This window comes from Panicum hallii, chromosome 9 (genome assembly GCF_002211085.1).
Source record: "Panicum hallii strain FIL2 chromosome 9, PHallii_v3.1, whole genome shotgun sequence".
Lineage (NCBI taxonomy): Eukaryota > Viridiplantae > Streptophyta > Magnoliopsida > Poales > Poaceae > Panicum > Panicum hallii.
In genome coordinates, this window is record NC_038050.1 from 69,106,070 (window position 1) to 69,124,007 (window position 17,938).

At 42.8% G+C, this 17,938-nt stretch overlaps 2 protein-coding genes across 2 annotated transcripts; both read left to right on the forward strand.

Moving 5' to 3' along the window:
* Window positions 1-6,045: 6,045 nt before the first annotated feature.
* Window positions 6,046-10,534, forward strand: LOC112876485 (low affinity sulfate transporter 3-like). The gene is made up of 12 exons (XM_025940607.1): window positions 6,046-6,649; window positions 7,373-7,421; window positions 7,555-7,762; window positions 7,890-8,064; window positions 8,374-8,439; window positions 8,546-8,776; window positions 8,870-8,996; window positions 9,082-9,368; window positions 9,448-9,641; window positions 9,727-9,812; window positions 9,988-10,064; window positions 10,175-10,534. The coding sequence occupies exons 1-12, from the start codon at window positions 6,329-6,331 to the stop codon at window positions 10,325-10,327; spliced, it is 1,974 nt and encodes a 657-aa protein (XP_025796392.1). The 5' UTR covers window positions 6,046-6,328; the 3' UTR covers window positions 10,328-10,534.
* A 356-nt stretch (window positions 10,535-10,890) lies between these two features.
* On the forward strand, window positions 10,891-17,938 carry LOC112872621 (sulfate transporter 2.1-like). The gene is given in 15 exon segments (XM_025935682.1): window positions 10,891-11,225; window positions 12,276-12,369; window positions 13,369-13,692; window positions 13,787-13,835; window positions 13,979-14,186; window positions 14,269-14,443; window positions 15,533-15,598; window positions 15,699-15,929; window positions 16,281-16,407; window positions 16,485-16,771; window positions 16,856-17,022; window positions 17,024-17,047; window positions 17,147-17,208; window positions 17,308-17,384; window positions 17,471-17,938. Coding segments are annotated over 13 exon segments (1,911 nt in total). The 5' UTR covers window positions 10,891-11,225; window positions 12,276-12,369; window positions 13,369-13,407; the 3' UTR covers window positions 17,624-17,938.

Here is a 17,938-nt window from a genome sequence, read left to right on the forward strand (position 1 = left end):
AAAAGGGGCTGTTTGGATCCAGATACTAATTTTTACTCCGGATGTATCGGATGTTTGAATACCAATTAGAAGGACTAATTATGAGCTAAATATAAAACTAATTGTATAAATAAAGACTAACTCCGAGACGAATCTATTAAGCCTAATTAATCCATCATTAGTACATATTTATTGTAGCACAACATTATCAAATTATGGACTAATTAGGTTTAATGGACTCGTCTCGCGAATTAGCCTCCATTTATGCAATTAGTTTTGTAATTAACCTATATCTAATATTTCTAATTGGTGTTAAAACATCCGATATGATAGGACTAAAAATTAATCCGGTGGATCTAAACGGCCCAAAGTCGCTTGCCATAAGACCTTTTTATATGCTGCATTCATTCGCAGGGAAAAAGAGAACCAGAATACCTTCTAGATTAACCCGGTGACATGTTTTCTTTTAAAGATTGTACGATATTGAGGACTTGAGGTTAACGTACCTTGTTGTTGATTAGCACGTCGCCAACCATAAAAAAAATATTGCTGATAGTTTTTAAAATAAATTCAAAAATATATGTATACTTGGTGTGCTTGGATAAGTTTCATTACATCGTGGAACCTAACCTGCCATATCACCCCGGTGACTTCTTTGATAGTCCATGGAAAAAAATAGAGAGAAGACGTTACAAGTGTTAGCACACCAATTAGAAGGTCATCAAGTACCAAGTGTCCTTGGTGACATGTTCCAATCATTTTCTGATGTTTTATTACATCTATTAAGAATTAGCATTTTATTGCTAGTTTTAATTTGTGGGTTTTGATCGTGAAATTACTACGTGTTCATATCCACAGCGTTTATTAATTCTTGAATTTCGTATTTTTATCTATTTCTACCCTATGAATTTGAATGGAGCACGATATGCATGGTTGGACCAACATTTCATATGTTTGTGTCATTTTAGCCTGGTCCAATGTATGCCCCGGACATGTTTAATCATCATGCATACGCCACTTAGCTTATTTGCGTTGGGAGTCTACATGAAGAGGGAGAAACATACAAGCAGGAGAGCGGACGTGGAGACACTCTTATCTCCGATTGATAACTCCTTGGACTTTGCCATATTTGGAGGAGGCCATCTGATGATGTGGAACACACAAATCTATTGCCATTTGCTAGTATTCTTCTGAAATAATTGGCCTAAACTATACGTACTGATTGGGGTGGTTCCTTATTAACAAGCAACACTGGATAAGCTTTCAGCGTTGGTGACAAACAGACAGGCGTTGACCAGTAGAGTTTGGTGACGGGAAGCATGCATGCATGATAGGTCGTCGTTGCTCATCAGTTAATCCTCCAATCAAGCTGTACGAAGTTTCCATGAGTCGCTATAACTAATCCTATAGGCATTATTGATATCCTGACTGGATTGATCTTGATGTCCTTCAGTTTTCGAAGAGGCTTATTGCCAATAATTGGCCGATAATAAAAAACCAAAATAATTTAGGCTTTCTGTTGTACCAGTTAATTTTTGAACTTCAAAATATTTGTGATGTTTTAGGTACGTTTGAGTGGACTTCGGGATGAACTAAAACAGAAAAAAGAAGCAGAATTGTTGTGCTTGCGCGAGTGACTCATGCATGCATTACTTTAAACACAACCTGAATGAAAAATACCTAGATAAACGAGGGTGGCTTTCCTGAGACTCTAGATAAGCTAGTCACAGCACTTATCTTCTATCTCGCAAAAAAAAATGTTTACTCTCGTTCCACGACTAGTTGTTAATTTTGTAGACGTCATCGATCCACACCGAATACATGCATCACGTAATTTTCGATCACATGCTCCTTAGTCGTCTGTACTTCTGACATATATATACTCTACGTTCTTGCATCCAATCAATCACAAGGAAAATAACTAGCTAGACAGCTCGACGGTCATACCAGGACGATGGTGATCGGCTGATGATGCCAATAGGCAATGATTATTAGGGTAGTAATCTCTTTGAACGATAAGGTGTGTCATCTTGTAATAAACTAGACACCGAACATAAGGCTAAGCAAGTCTAATGGAGTTCCTGATTCTAGCTAATGATTAATAGTGCTATGTTCATAAGGATGAGCGAGAGTGTGCGTGTGTGTACGTGAACACGGTAAAAAAAATTAAATGTGAACATTCCCCACGGATAACTTCTGCTTTTGCATTGGTTCTGAATCTGAATCATTTGAGGAGTAGCTTTTGCTGGTGGCTAATCCTCTGATGCAATGCCTTCCTGCATCTATTGAAAGGAGCAGCGGAACATGATTCCTCCATTCTCCCATAAATAATGGAGGATCAGAATTAGAACAAATCAAGGGGGATCAAATTTATTTGAGCCCGAATAATCAATGAGCTAGCTAGCAGGCCCAACTTATCTCCAAGGGACACGAAGAATCAATGAAAGATCCAGTGAAATCAGAACCGGACCTACATATGCGGCCGACCCAAATATGATACGCCACCCGAAGCAAATATTTAAAGCAAGATTTTTCAATACATGCTGCGCATGCAGAGTTGTTAAGATTTGAACCAGTGACCTGAATATGGTTTTAGCATGACCATAACCACATATACCTCCTGTGGCGGTCGAGCTCAGACATGTGACGAGCCAATGGTGATTTGTTCTTTTTCCCCTCGACGCAACAGCGGGGCAATGCAAGGAGCTCACCACCTGAATTTTCAAGTAAAGCCAATGGGCCGGACAGGATGGGCAACGGTGATTTCTCTGAAGGCCACAACACAAGGTTTTCCTTTCAGATCGAAATTGAACCAAACAATCCAAAGATTCTCATGAAAAAGCTGAAGCTTGCACGTATGCAATCACGGCAGAACGCATTACCGGCAACAAGCAAATTAAAGAAGCATATGCATATACCTGTCGGTCCTGCCGCATGTGGTCTACTGACCACCACTGACCCGGAAGCGAGGAAAAGTTTTACTGGCACTTTCCTCGGTCGTCTGACCACCAGTGGGATCTGAACTTCTGAGGGCACTATCTCTGTCCGCCAATTGCAATCACGCGTTCCAGGGCTCAAGTCTGGGTGTTTCACTTGCCTAATCATTGGTCCATACTAGAATCGTGTTGCCTTTGCACTTGCTAACCGCCACACTGCTGTCTGCAACTCTGCATAGTTGCCTTGCCTTCAATTCGCTGCTAGGTTTTTTTATGTGGCTGTAACAATGTTCATATATCATCGACGTCTGCAAATTCTGCCGTCATCAGTGACACAAATTCAGTGCCTGCAGGTTGAACATAAATAAATATTATAAGGGTGTGTTTGGTTCAGCTGCGAGCTGTGAAAAAACTGCTGTCAAATGTCTGCTGTGAAAAAGCTAACGTGAGATGCCTGATGTGAAAAAGCTAAAAATCGTTTGGTTCAAATTGCTGTGAGTTGTCGACTGTGAAAAAGTTATATATTATCTTTATGCAAATTGACAGTATACAATATTTCTTTGTGATGACCAAATTCTTTTTCCTTTAAATCTTTATTTATATATATATATGAAAATATTTGGAGTTAACTTTTTTATTTTTATTTTCCTATATATGAAAATCTTTATTTTCTTATATATAAAAATGAATTGAAAGGGTACATATGTGACCAATAGTATATGCGTAGTTTTCACAAATTTGGAAAAACTGCAAAAGCAGGGTACAACCTGCTTTCAAATTTGTACTACAGAAAAATAGTTTTTTCAAAGCACCTGCAGAAAAGCTGAATCCCTTTGTTCAGCTTCTGCTTTCTGAAAGCTGAACCAAACGCATTCTAAATGGCCTAAACAAGTGTACCACACAATTATTAGTGCAAACTAATCATACGGGTAAATTATTATTTATTCTCTGGATGAGAGAATTTCTGAATCATAGATACCATGGGGCCTTATCATGCATGGTCTGATGTTTAGCTGAGCCATCATGTATCCCTAGCAACTACTAGCTAAAATATAACAATTTTTTAGACTTAGTTAAAATCAATTGTTTTCATCTTTAACCAATAATATCTCTAAAAATAATTAATTTTAAATAGAAAAATTACATGATATGATAATTAGTTTTATTACGAATCAACTAATATTACTTTTACGTTATCAATCTTTATGATTTTTCACTATCAATAGTCAACGTTTAAAAGGTTTGTCTCGAAAAAAAACTCTAAAGATAGTTATATTCTGGAACATGGGGAGTAGCAAGTAGCAACATTGAGTGCTCGCACAAGAGCCAAGTTGACATTATTGAGGAGACAGATGATACCAAACGAAATTTCTCTCATATTCTCAAACTGCCACTTTTTTTTTGCTACTTACTCTTTCTCGCTTACTAATTAATATCGGAAAGGTGCATATGTGCATGAGTCATATATTCATACTCTTTTAGCACAATTGATGTCAGTACTACTGTGCATAATAATGCATTTCAATATATGTGGTAACAGAATGTGGGCACGTGGCTGCATGTGTGGCGGCAACATGATTGGGATACTCTATGGAAATGGAATTGGGAAATTAAGGGGTCAAACTACCAAGTGGAACGCTCCTTTTTAAAAAAACAGATATATACACTTATATACACGTACCATATAATGTACACACGAACACCTTACCTATGCGAATGCTTTTTTTTAAGAAACACAATACAGATGCAGACGCTCACAAACACGCACGTACACTCACTCCTATCAATACACGCACGCAACTCTACTCCTATGAACACCTCTGAGAGATTAAGCTGTCAGATCCTTGAGATTGACAAAGTCACACAGGGGCCTCACTGTTGACAGGCATGTCACCTACCACTGGCCCGCTGGTTAAATCCTAAAATAAATCTAGAAAAATACGAGCACCCGTGCCGAGTCTAGGACTCAAACTCGGGTGGGCTGGCTCCACCACAAGGAACCTTACCAGCTGAGCTGCACTCCATTCGCACAATGTGATCGTCTTGAAAAGACTGAGTTGGTTGATCTTGAGATTGATGATATGTCGCCATTAATGAGCATGCCACTTCCTTCTGAAAAAATAATTAGCCATAACTTAGACACTTGATCAAACATTGCTTCTGTAAAAAGTGAAAACAAAATCAAGCTTCTTTGCTCCATCCAATAAAAAAGTTGTTTAACGTGAGAATTCAAATTTTGTACATTTTTAGAAGTCTGACTATGTACATTTTTAGACTGGATACGTATCCCCCGTCCCAAATTATTAGTCGTTTTGACTTTTCTAAATTTATAGGCTTTGTTATGCATCTAGACATAATATCTAGAAAAGCCAAAACTATGTATCTAGAAAAGTTAAAATGACTAATAATTTGAAACGGAGGGAAAATATTTTACAATGTTTCAGTTTTTGAAACAAAAACTTTTTTTTTGATTAGTTTCTGTGCGTGTGTTCTCAGTATTTTCGTATTGGGTGTGTCTTCTACTGGAAACATGCCCATGTATCCTTAGTAACGGACACAACGAAGTACATTTATTTTTTATTATTTTAGAGGAGTGCTATGCATCTGACACAGCCGTATTTTCTTTTTCAATTATTGAAAGATATTATCCATTGGAAGCAAACATTTTTGTATGAGATGTTATGACTATGCATGGTTAATCTTTCAAGTAAGACTACTACAAATATTTGAATCAACCTAGCATTGGTTGCTTTCCCAGTTTTAGAGGAAAGGATGATCTGGAAAATAAATACCGTGAACAGCATAATTATCCCAATTTTTGAAGACATTCTTGTATCTGCTACTAATTTGCTCTTACCTTCTCTATGTTTTTTTTAATCCCAGTTCGTTCAGTAGCATCTATTTTCGTCACTGCAACATGATCGAGTAGTCACGAGGCGGCAGCAGCACACTGCCGCGTTCAATCATCGCGGAGCAGCGAAAAAGGTCGTCTCCGCCGAGACGCCGCCCACCGGTGGTCACCGTTGATGCATGTGGCCTTCTTTGTATGCCTGGTCCATGCCACTCCACTACCAGTCTACCGCACCCAGTCCGGCCATATATAGCAACCCGTCAATTTGGCTTCGGCATCCGCCTCTCCACTCCAGCGGAGCGTTTCCTCCATGGGGACGGGGCGGGCAGGCTCATCCATGGATGGGTGTCTTCTTCCTCTAATAACCCCTCCCTGAGAATAATATCGCCGCCCTTACATGATCGGTGATGTTTACGCGAGAGAAATTCTAGCCCGCCCGTGATCGTTGTCACCTCACCGCGAGATTCTCCGTCCAAACGCCAGAACCAGGTCCCCTTTTAAAACCAGGGAGCTTCTGCTCCCGAGTTCCCCCAAACACTTCACCAGCTAGCTAGCTAGCCCCATGGAGGCCTCGGCAGCCGTCGAGTCGTCAGCCACCGTGTCCGCATTCGAGGTATCCAAGCGCCCGGACACGGCCAAGCTCGTGCTGAACAGCCCCAGCCCGCCGAGCCTGCGCGAGGAGCTCGCCACCGTGGTCGGCAAGGCGTTCCGGCCACGGGCCTCCGGCGGCGCCGGCGGCGGCCGGGCGCCGCGGTGCGCGTGGGTCCTCCCGGCGCTGCAGTGCGTGTTCCCGGTGCTGCAGTGGGGGAGGAGCTACACCCTCAAGTCCTTCAAGAGTGACGTCATGGCCGGCCTCACGCTCGCCAGCCTTGGCATCCCGCAGGTAGGCTCATTCCCCGGTAGCCGGTGATGGTAGTACACGCTTGCTCATCAATTTTGGCTTCAGTTTCAGCTGCTTCTTCAGAATGCTTTGTTTGTCTTCACTTGAATAATAGTGATCTCACCAACACATAGCAACCGAGCAAGCTAGTGACTGCTAGTAATAGGGGTCTTGATTCTTGAATTCAGTACATCGTCTTTGCAGTGACAACAGGCTCGTGTTTTTCTTGCACTAAACCTCAGTCACATCAGTCATGAGTTCCTCAAAATCATTAGCTACACGGCAGCAACCTACCAATATGCTCCAAGGATCATAGCTATTGTACAATTCAAGCTTGATCAATTCACAAGCTACCATGTCCCACACGCCCGCCCAATTCACGCTTTAGCTTCGCCTGGTTCTTCTTCATGCTTTTGTACGTCTTCACCTGCTGAGTAGTGAGATCTCACCAACAAATAACAACTGCAAGGAGTAGTCTTGGATGATTCAGAACACCTTTACGGTGACACCTGGCAAGTGTTTCTTGCACTAAACCTCAAACGCAACCACGAGATAAACATTGGTAGTTACATGGCAGCAGCTTTATTTCATCAAAACACATGGCAGCAACCTGCCAGCATATGCTCCAATGATCATAGGTTTTGCCTTGAAATTTTCAGATGTGTAGAGTTTTTCCTCGTCCTTGTCTGACATGTGGATTACTTTAATTTGGATATGATATTGCAGAGCATTGGATACGCCAATCTCGCCAAACTGGATCCTCAGTACGGCCTTTGTAAGTATCAATCAGAAGCCTCTCTCTCCATGGCTGTTCACAACAATTTAGCTTGCGCCAAAGTACACGCCACGACGAATGTTTCTCCCTCTCTCTCACACACACATCCTTTTCTGTGTTTTTTCTCTGAAAGACACGAGCGTCGTGCCGCCTCTGATCTACGCCGTCATGGGGACGTCGAGGGAGATCGCCATTGGCCCCGTCGCCGTGGTCTCGCTGCTGCTGTCGTCGATGATCCAGAACATCGTCGACCCGGCCGCCGACCCGGCGACCTACCGGTCGCTCGTCTTCACCGTGACCTTCCTCGCCGGGGTCTTCCAGGTCTCCTTCGGCCTGTTCAGGTCTGCTTGTTATTACCAAACGCCTTTACGCAGCTCACGTGCAAGTATATTCTGCCGCCTTCTTTACATGTATGGGGAAGTGCTATGCACATGTGGTCTTTACCGGTGTCGGTTCGTCATGTCCCAGGCTGGGGTTTCTCGTCGATTTCCTGTCACACGCTGCCATCGTGGGGTTCATGGCAGGCGCGGCCATCGTCATCGGGCTGCAGCAGCTCAAGGGCCTCCTTGGGCTCAGCCATTTCACCAACAGCACGGACATTGTCTCGGTGATCAAGGCTGTGTGCTCGGCGCTGCATGACCCGGTGAGTTGTCTCTCTCCCTGGCGCCATGGAAACACTGGCTTTTTTTTTTGTGAAGGAGCATGTGCTCCTCCGTCCTCTCCCCACCCCGCAACAGACACCGATTAGTCACGGTCATTACTTGGAATAATACTCCACAAAACTGTTTTGGATAAAGAGCATGGCCACTTGCCTGGACACTGTGTAGTGTTGGAGCCCACTGCTTGGACAGGGACGGCACGCGCCTTGATGTCAACGCGCCCATCTGGTGCTTGGCCTTTACTCATGTCCGCTTCTCATGTGGCTCGTGTTGTCTGTTTTATCCAAATGCAGTGGCACCCGGGCAACTTCTTCATCGGATGCTCCTTCCTCATATTCATCCTCACCACGCGGTTCATCGTAAGACGATTCTTCAACCACAGCTCTTTTTTGACTGGCTGATAAAATTGGGCGGTAACTTACTAACCAGCACACAACAACATGAATTGTACCAACGTAACCACAGGGGAGGAGGTACAAGAAGTTGTTCTGGCTGTCTGCGATTGCGCCTTTGATCTCAGTCATTCTGTCCACTACTGCGGTCTACGCTACAAGAGCTGACAAGCACGGCGTGAAGATCATACAGAAGGTGCATGCAGGGGTGAACCCGAGCTCAGTCAAGAAGATACATCTGAATGGACCTCATACCGCAGAGTGTGCCAAGATTGCCATCATCTGTGCAGTCATCGCACTTACGGTAATTGACATACATAGTAAGCAGTTCGTCTTGTGTGAAGTGTGAAATGCAGATGCCCTGAAAGAGGAGTTTGCGTTGCCTTTAATTTCTCAGGAAGCTATTGCTGTTGGACGGTCTTTCGCTTCGATAAGAGGGTACAAACTTGATGGAAACAAGGAAATGCTCGCCATGGGATTTTCCAACGTTGCTGGATCTCTGTCCTCATGCTATGTCGCAACAGGTGATCATTCTAACTGGTGCCTCTGCTGCAATCTTTTGAAAGAAGCAAAATATGTTGGCTGTAATGTCTGACAATTGTTTTGCAGGTTCATTCTCCCGTACAGCTGTGAACTTCAGCGCAGGCGCCAGGTCAACAATGTCAAACATCATCATGTCCATCACTGTGTTTATCACCTTAGAGTTGTTTATGAAGTTCCTCTACTACACACCCATGGCGGTGCTCGCCTCCATCATTCTATCAGCTCTTCCCGGACTGATTGACATCAAAGAAGCTTGCAACATATGGAAAATTGACAAGATGGATTTCCTCACATGCCTTGGCGCATTCGTTGGTGTTCTATTTGGCTCGGTGGAAATTGGTCTTGCAGTTGCAGTAAGATGCCTGATATACCTCCATTTGAATCACATTTCAGCTTTTTTTTTTCTGACTTGCGGGGGACTGATTGCTGCAGATTGCCATTTCCTTCGCGAAGATCATCATACAGTCACTCCGACCTCAAGTAGAGATTCTTGGCAGGCTACAAGGGACAAATATCTTCTGCAGCATCAGGCAATACCCTGTAGCTTGCCGAACTCCGACTGTACTGACGATACGCATCGACACATCCTTCATGTGTTTCATAAATGCCAGTTTCATCAAAGAAAGGTACTAGCGATCTCACAATATAAATCTGGCTTTAATGCTTTATGAAAATTGAGTATAAATTTACAAATAAATGTTGTTCATTCAGGATCATACAGTGGGTCCGGGAAGAAGTGGAGGCGTCAGATGGAAAGGGCAAAGAGAGGATACAAGCAGTGGTCCTTGATATGTCAAGTAAGTGCTTAAGACCATGTGCAAGATTTATAGAAGGAAATGCATTGTTTTATTAATTAATTGCTAGATATACACTAATGTAGCTGTCTTATCTAAGAATTGGCCTCCTCTCAAGTCTTAGGCAAGTTCCGCCACTGTTCCATGGTATTCTGATATAACCATGTTTTTTTTTCAGGTGTGGTAAACATTGACACTTCAGGACTAACAGCACTAGAAGAAATACACAAGGAGTTGGTGTCTCTTGGCATACAGGTGAATTACAGAACCGATTAGCATACTTATAAGTTTGGAAACAAAAGACATGTAAAGCCAAATGGCCCAGTAAAAGGTTCTCATGATATTTCTGAAACAACTATCTGCAGATGGCTATAGCTGGTCCCGGATGGAATGCAGTACAGAAGATGAAAGTGTCACGGGTCGTGGACAGAGTAGGGGAAGATTGGATATTCCTGACAGTTGGTGAAGCAGTGGAGGCCTGTCTAAGTGCACATAAGGGAACGGCTCTCGAATGTTGAGCGAGTGTTAATCATTAGAAATAATCCCATAAGTGATGCAAAGCTGCATCCTATGAAGGTGTTACTGCAATGTTTGCACATGATGAGCAGGCATTGGCTGTAGTGGGCTGGTGGGGAACAGAACCCTGCCGTGCTGCAAAGAGTCATGTTTGGTGTTCTGGTCATTTACACAACCAAGTATGTCTCTGGATGTTATTTCTTCCTAAACAAGGATGAATCAACCCTAGAAATAGGTCTGTACCTCCTAACAAGAACTACAGGAGATTAAGAACGAGAAGCAATCAAGCAACCACAGCGCCTCTGTAAAAACCTGAGGAGAGAAGACGAGTGAGGAGGAGCAGGGCGTACAGGCAAGTCGGTGTTGCCGCGCTGTCCGTCCGGCGGGCCGCGGACACGGCGCTAGGGTTCGGGGAGGAGGAGGGCGCGCTTTTCGACGACGTCGTCGCCGCGTCGAGCCCGTGCGCCCCGCCGCCCGCTCGCCCCGGCGGGACAGAACATATGGCCCGTGCTGTTCTTTTTGTTATTTAGTGGGCCATCTATGGCCCAATAAGATACTAGGCCGGCCTGCCCGGCTTACCAATTAATTGAGGCAGGCCGCTCTCAACCGCTCCACCCACTTGGGCCCACTCTCCCGGCCCACCGCGTGCCCTTTCGTCATCTTCCTCCCGGCGTCGAGCCGCCGATCTCGCGGCCGTGTTTGTGTGCGCCGGCGCGCCGCCCTCCCGTGCGGGCACTGCTGCGATGCCGAAGAATGAGAATCTGGCGGCTAGTAGGGAGTGATGCGCTGATGCAACGTACGAGAGGGAGGAGGAGAGGGAGATGGATGGACGGTGAAGAAGGCGGCAAGAGAATGGAGGAGGATAACGGGCGGGAGAGCCCGCTTCGGCCTTGTCTCCAGGTTCGCCCTCGATTTTCCTGAGAAGTGTGATTACATGAAGGGAGCTCGCCTAATTTAAGCCATTGTTAATTTGTTATCTTGCCGGCTTTTACTGGAAGTCAGAAATACTCGCCTCTATAAGTCCGGAAAAAAAAGCCCCCTTAGAAGAGCACTCATCATTAGTTCCCTCGGAATAAAAACCCTAAAAAATATGCTAAGAAAAGCAAAGTTCGACTACACGTGTTGAAGGACGGTAGTTGTCCGTGCGTGATTTACTACAGTATTATAGTTGACTCTAGCCAATTATTCGAAATTTTGAAAGGAACATATCGAGATTGGCAATTAGTAAGTGGACAGACCACTTCCTCCAACACATCCAATGAGCTAGTTTGTGTATTATGATCAAACTCTATACTTGGTTGCTATGGGTCCATATCTGTCTGGTATTGGTATGCAATGCTCCTTCTGGCCCATTTGGGAAAAAGACCCTGGGGGAGCAGGAGCCAAAATATGTGGTCACCATTCACCACTCACCATTATTGGCTAGACATATTTGTTACTCCCATACAGCTTGTTTGGTAAGGCCAACTCATATCGAATCAAAGGTCAAATTAATTATCTTTTAAAATAAAAGGTCGGACTAATTAGTTCGATGATTACTATCAGCGCACTTGTAAGCTCCACCATCTTGTGTAGAATCTTGATATTCGAATCTTATTAAAAGAGCTTAAAAAAAAAGGTCATGCGGTAGGTATGTTGGCTGGGTACATCTGGGTTTGCGTAACCAGTGTGTAATAACTGAGTTTCAGCACTTATCGTATCATACTGTCCACAAATTAGAGGCATGCTCCAAGAGCCTCCTGTCTTGAGTACTGTAGCAGAACTTCTGTCATCATTCATCCTATGGTTCAGTAAAGCATTTATATTTTATTTTCTGAAAGATTATGTTGGTTGAAGAACATCAAAGTCAATGAAGGTCAGCTGTGCATTAAAATGATTTGGCTAAGTCTCAATAAGTCCTATCATTTTCTACTTATTTTTTGACCATTTATTTTAAAAATATTACTGCAGGTCGACAATCTTATTTGCAGTTATCCTTAAGTCTCCATGTATTGCTTTAATTTCTTGGTTGGCACAGAGCAAGTGATTGGAGGAGAAATAAAAAGTAATTTTCTTCGTATCCTCTGAACAGGAAGTGGTAATTGCTATCTATTGGTTCTAGAAAACTCTTTTGAAACGATTGGAAGCCCTTTTTTTAAGTGCTGCTTGCTGCTTCTTTGCTGAAGCCTGATATGACAGTTCTCATACACATGATCAGTAGTTCCAACCTTTGACCTCCAAAAAATGTGTCCACGAGCACCCCCAGCAGGCCAGCATAATCCATTATAAACAATAACACACTAGAAAAATGTTCACTCATTCATGCATGTTAGTTTTCACAAAGCTAATGTGAAAGTCCCAAGGTTTCTCTGAGATGGGGGCATGAGGAATGGACTGTAAAGTTATTGTAAGCAAATGTGCTTTATTCCTTCATTCACAACCACGTACCCTTGCAGGTGTAGCTTTCTCTTTTGGCTAAGGACAAATCACCAATATACGTTTAGAACTGGAAGTTGACCCTTCTTTCAGATCAGGAAAAATAGTGCCAGGACCTTATAGCATGATTTTATGATTTTTTTCCCCTGAAGCCCTTTGATGAAAAGTCTATAAAAACACAACTAGTTACATGACTACTGGAAAACACTAGCACAGATAGTCAAATAGACAACCTGTATTTCCATCAAAACAAAGCCTAGTGGCACAGTCATGATTAGAAATCTGGGGAACAGTTGAATTCATGTGGTGTATTATTTAAGAACACACACATAGATAAAGTCAGTTCAGAATCGTGTATTGGATTGTCAGAGTGCAATATGCCTCCTTTGCATAACGAGCTGCGTCTTCAGAATAGGTGGCCCAACCGTGTATAATGCACAGGCCCTTTACAGTGTATCCGTTCCTTTCTTGAATAGTACTCAGCATAAACCAAGAGCACTATATATATAACATTGTAAGGCCAACTTAGAGCAGTCAAATACACCTGGATCATCCAAGATTCATGCAGATTGTGCTGCTTGCCTGAAAGCTTGTTAGGGACCAATATGATGTGATGGAATCTTGTCAGTTCCCTCAGGGAGTTCACCCAAACACTTCAAAACCAGCCATGGAGCCTATGGCAGGCAAAACATCTGTACCTGAAAGGGCAGGTTTTGCAGACCTGGTGCTGCAAGTGCCAGAGCCTCCAAGTCTGTGGTATGAGCTTACTGGCATGTTGAGAAAGGCAGTTCGTTACCGATGTGCAGATAAGCATTTCACATTCTCTGTGAGTGTAATGTCAATTCTGCATAGTCTGTTTCCAATACTTGAATGGTCGAAAAGCTACAGCCTGAAGTCCTTCCGAAGTGACATCATGGCTGGTCTTACTCTTGCAAGCCTTAGCATTCCACAGGTGACATTTTTTGGATGATAAGCAATAGTGAGATTACACATACTTATATGTGTACAGAGATTTTGACTTGTTTTATTGGATTCATCTTTTCTAGAGCATTGGATATGCAAATCTGGCAAAACTTGATCCACAGTATGGTCTTTGTAAGTAAAATTGCATTTTTCTTTTGTTTCTCTTTTGATGTTTCTCCGATCTACCCCAACTTGCTTGGGACTAAAAGGATTTGTTGTTGTTATTCTCTTTTGATGTTCTTCTGATTGAACGGTTCTTGTTCTTTTGTGGGAAGATACAAGTGCTGTGCCACCTCTTGTGTATGCTGTTATGGGGACCTCTAGGGAGATAGCCATCGGACCTGTTGCAGTTGTGTCACTCTTGCTTTCATCAATGGTTCAGAAGATAGCAGACCCAGCCATCGATCCGGCTTCCTATCGGAAAATGGTTTTCACTGTGACATTCCTCACTGGTGTCTTCCAATTTGCATTTGGTCTGTTAAGGTAGAGCTATTTCAGTCTTTTGATCACAATGAGCTTACTTTCCTTACTTTCACTAATTGGCCTTTTACATCGATCCTTTCAGGTTGGGTTTCCTTGTGGATTTTCTTTCACATGCTGCAATTACTGGATTCATGGGAGGAGCTGCCATTGTTATTGGACTGCAGCAGTTGAAGGGGCTACTTGGGCTTAGTCATTTCACAAGTAACACAGATGTTGTATCTGTCACCAGAGCAGTTTGGGTTTCTGTTCATGAACCAGTAAGCATTTTGCCCTTCTTTTCACCAGAACGATTCCAATGAAACATATTGATGATCATGCATGTTGGCTTATCTATCTCTTTTATTCTACTTTCTACAGTACCCTCCAGTTACCACTAGTTTTTTTCTTCTTCTACTTCTTGAAATGAACAGGCAGGAGAGCTGCCTATTATTTTTCTTCTCAAACACGCAGGAGAGCTGCGTGTCATTCCATTAAGAAGAAGAAAATATAAGATAAAAGGAAGGGTGCAAACCCTTCCAAAACACACCCGCACACAGAACTAGATTATGGCAGTGCCGATTACAAAAGGTTAAAGCAGCCTGCACTACAAGGCTAAATACCCAAGCCAAGTGACTTACTACCTATTATTTTGATAAAGAAGAAATTAGCAAAGCTCCTCATCGTGGACTGGTTAGAGCATTGAACTCCATGAGTCGTGAAACTCCCGTTCCGGGCTGGGTTGGAAGCACGGAACCTTCTTAGAACAAAGCCGGGGGGATTCTCCTCCCATGGTCGAGTTTTTTCTAAAGAAGAAAGTATGCCCAGACTCACTGGGAGCAAATTAGCTCCACTTTTTCTTCCTTTTCAAAGGGACAACAGTGGATAACCCTACTGTATAGGGTATCCTGAAAATAAGTACAAGTAGTTAAAGAAATCCTGATAATAGGGAACAACAAACAATAGGGGCAAGCTGACATTTCAGGGCTAGAAGTAAAGTTTCAATATGTGCAGTGAAGGTAGCTTCTCATTAAGGGCGAGGATCTCTTTTTTAATGTAACGTAGCTGACATTTCAGTACTATGATGTGAAAAATAATACATTAACAAAAATAATTGAATTCTTTATATCTTAACCTTATCATATGCATAGTCAATCTTACTATGGCAACTGTAAACTCTCTCTATCAATTACTCTTGATTGGACAACCACAAGTGCACGACACAAATCTGGCTTTGAGTGACTAGTGTATTTTTTACGCACGTCTTAATGTATATATGATAAATCCTTATTTCTTTTTGCATTTTATCATAATGTTTGATTTTGGATATCTCTTTTTTAATGTAACGTTCATCTGGCATGTGATCACAGTGGCACCCTGAGAACTTCTTCATTGGATGTTCCTTTTTCCTGTTCATTCTTGGAATGAGATTCATAGTAAGATTATCGAGCTGTTCTCACTTTCGTTTGCTTATATGTTCACTTGCTTCTTTGCTTGCAATACATGATTTAAAGGTTGGGAGATCAATAATTTCAGGGTCGGAAGAATAAGAAGCTTTTCTGGGTCTCATCGATTGCACCTGTGCTCTCAGTTGCATTATCTACTCTCATGGTTTATTTGACAAGAGCTGATAGCCGTGGTGTGAAAATCATACAAAAAGTGGATGCAGGAATCAATTCGAGCTCAGTCAAGCAGATAAATCTCAATGGACCCTATGTTACAGAATGTGCAAAGATAGCTCTTATTTGTGCTGTTATTGCTCTAACGGTACGCATCTACTGTAGGAATATATTAAGCTGCGCCATATATCAATGTAACAAACGTCTCCTGATATAGTAATGTAGTTGATTAATGATTCAATGCTCTTATATGAACAAATAATTTGACAATTGTAAAATCCCATGTCCCAACATCCATTAGTTAGATCAAAATCGACTCGCCAACTATTTTGTAGGAGCTCTTTGGAACTATGTAGGTTTCTTTTAAAAGAAGTGAACTACTCAGACATGAGTTCAATTGTAATAGAAAAAAGAACAGTGAATACAATGCATGTTTCTTTTAAAAGGAGTGAACTATTCTCATATGAATTCTTCTCTGTTGTTTCTTACTTTCTTATAGGAAGCTATCGCTGTTGGTCGCTCCTTTTCAGTCATAAACAGATATAAATTGGATGGCAATAAGGAAATGGTTGCGATGGGCTTCATGAATGTAGCAGGATCCTTATCATCATGCTATGTGGCAACAGGTGAATAAAAGTTCAGTACTATTATGTACAGCTGTTAACTTGTTCGACAACTTCATTACTAGTGCCACTATCTGCAGGGTCTTTCTCCCGCACAGCTGTGAACTTCACTGCTGGCTGTAAGACAGCAGTGTCAAATGTTGTCATGGCTGCCACTGTCATGGTTGCCTTGGAGCTGCTCACGAAGCTCCTGTTCTATACGCCAGTGTCCATACTTGCATCGATCATTCTGTCTGCACTTCCTGGGCTGATCAATGTGCAGAAAGTCTGCATCCTTTGGAAAGTCGACAAGATGGACTTCATCACGTGCATGGGGTCATTCCTTGGTGTCCTATTTGGATCAGTGGAGATTGGGCTTTCAGTTGCAGTATGACTACTCGTTCAAGCCCACCTTACTATTTTTATGTTGATTCATCAAAAGTGCATTCCAGCAATGGAGTACGTTTTGCAGATCGGTGTCTCCTTTGCAAAGGTTATTGTACATTCCGTCCGGCCTCAGGTCCAGATCCTCAGTAGGCTTCAGGGGACAGACATATTCTGCAACATCAAACAGTATCCAATGGTTTGTCAAACACCAGCTGTTCTGACTACACGCATTGACACCTCATTCCTCTGCTTTAAACGCCAGTTTCATCAGAGAAAGGTATAAGTATGAATTCTAACTCCTAATTAAGCAAGCGGAATCAACACAGGGCACTGTTTGGGTGCACTTGTAAATATTAACATGCGTATCTGTATTCAGGATTACAGGATGGGTAACCTTGAAGCATGAGGAAATCCGCACCGTTGTTCTTGACATGTCAAGTAAATGAATTTCCAGAAGTTAGATGTTAATTTGTTAGTACTTAGTACCACAATCTATCACAAGCTTATACACTTGATATGTCGACCCCTGGCATGCAGATGTGGTGAACATTGACACCGCAGGTCTTGCAGCGCTGGAAGAACTGCACGAGGAGCTGGTGTCTCGTGGCATACAGGTACACGCTCTGCCTTGAGTTCACAGAAAAACGAAGTTTCTTGGTGAAATAAACCCCCTTGACTTGCTGAAAACAACAATGTGCAGATGGCTATAGCCAGCCCTGGATGGCAGGTGATCCACAAGATGAAACTAGCACGGCTCGTCGATGGAATCGGAGAAAACTGGATCTTCCTTACGGTTGGCGAAGCAGTAGAAGCGTGCCTAGCCAATAAGAAGGGCGGCGATCTGGAATGCTGAATTCGCCATCATTGTTGCCGTTGCTGAATAAACTATCACATATGGGTGTGGTATCCTATATTTCTATCTACTCAGCCCAGGGCAGTGGATTTCGCTATTGTGTAAGCTGATGCAGCTCTTGAAGTATTCCACGGGTTGTGCGACACGCTTCTGTCAGAGGAGCTCTTTGAACACACGGAAGGGTGGCGTCTGCATGGAATAAGGACTATGTGTGAAGTGACGTGTCCCAAGGGTCACTCCCGACCCTTGATGCTTGTGATTGTATTTCTTATGATTGGATTGGAATTGTGCCAATAAAAGCTTGTGTTTACTGCT

Excerpts from the sequence above, each read along its gene's own strand:
- LOC112876485 (XM_025940607.1), top strand. The coding sequence starts at position 6,329 with ATGGAGGCCTCGGCAGCCGTCGAGTCGTCAGCCACCGTGTCCGCATTC. Across the intron at positions 6,650-7,372 it reads CCAGCCTTGGCATCCCGCAG|AGCATTGGATACGCCAATCT; the intron begins GTAGGCTCATTC and ends ATGATATTGCAG. Across the intron at positions 8,997-9,081 it reads CTCATGCTATGTCGCAACAG|GTTCATTCTCCCGTACAGCT; the intron begins GTGATCATTCTA and ends ATTGTTTTGCAG.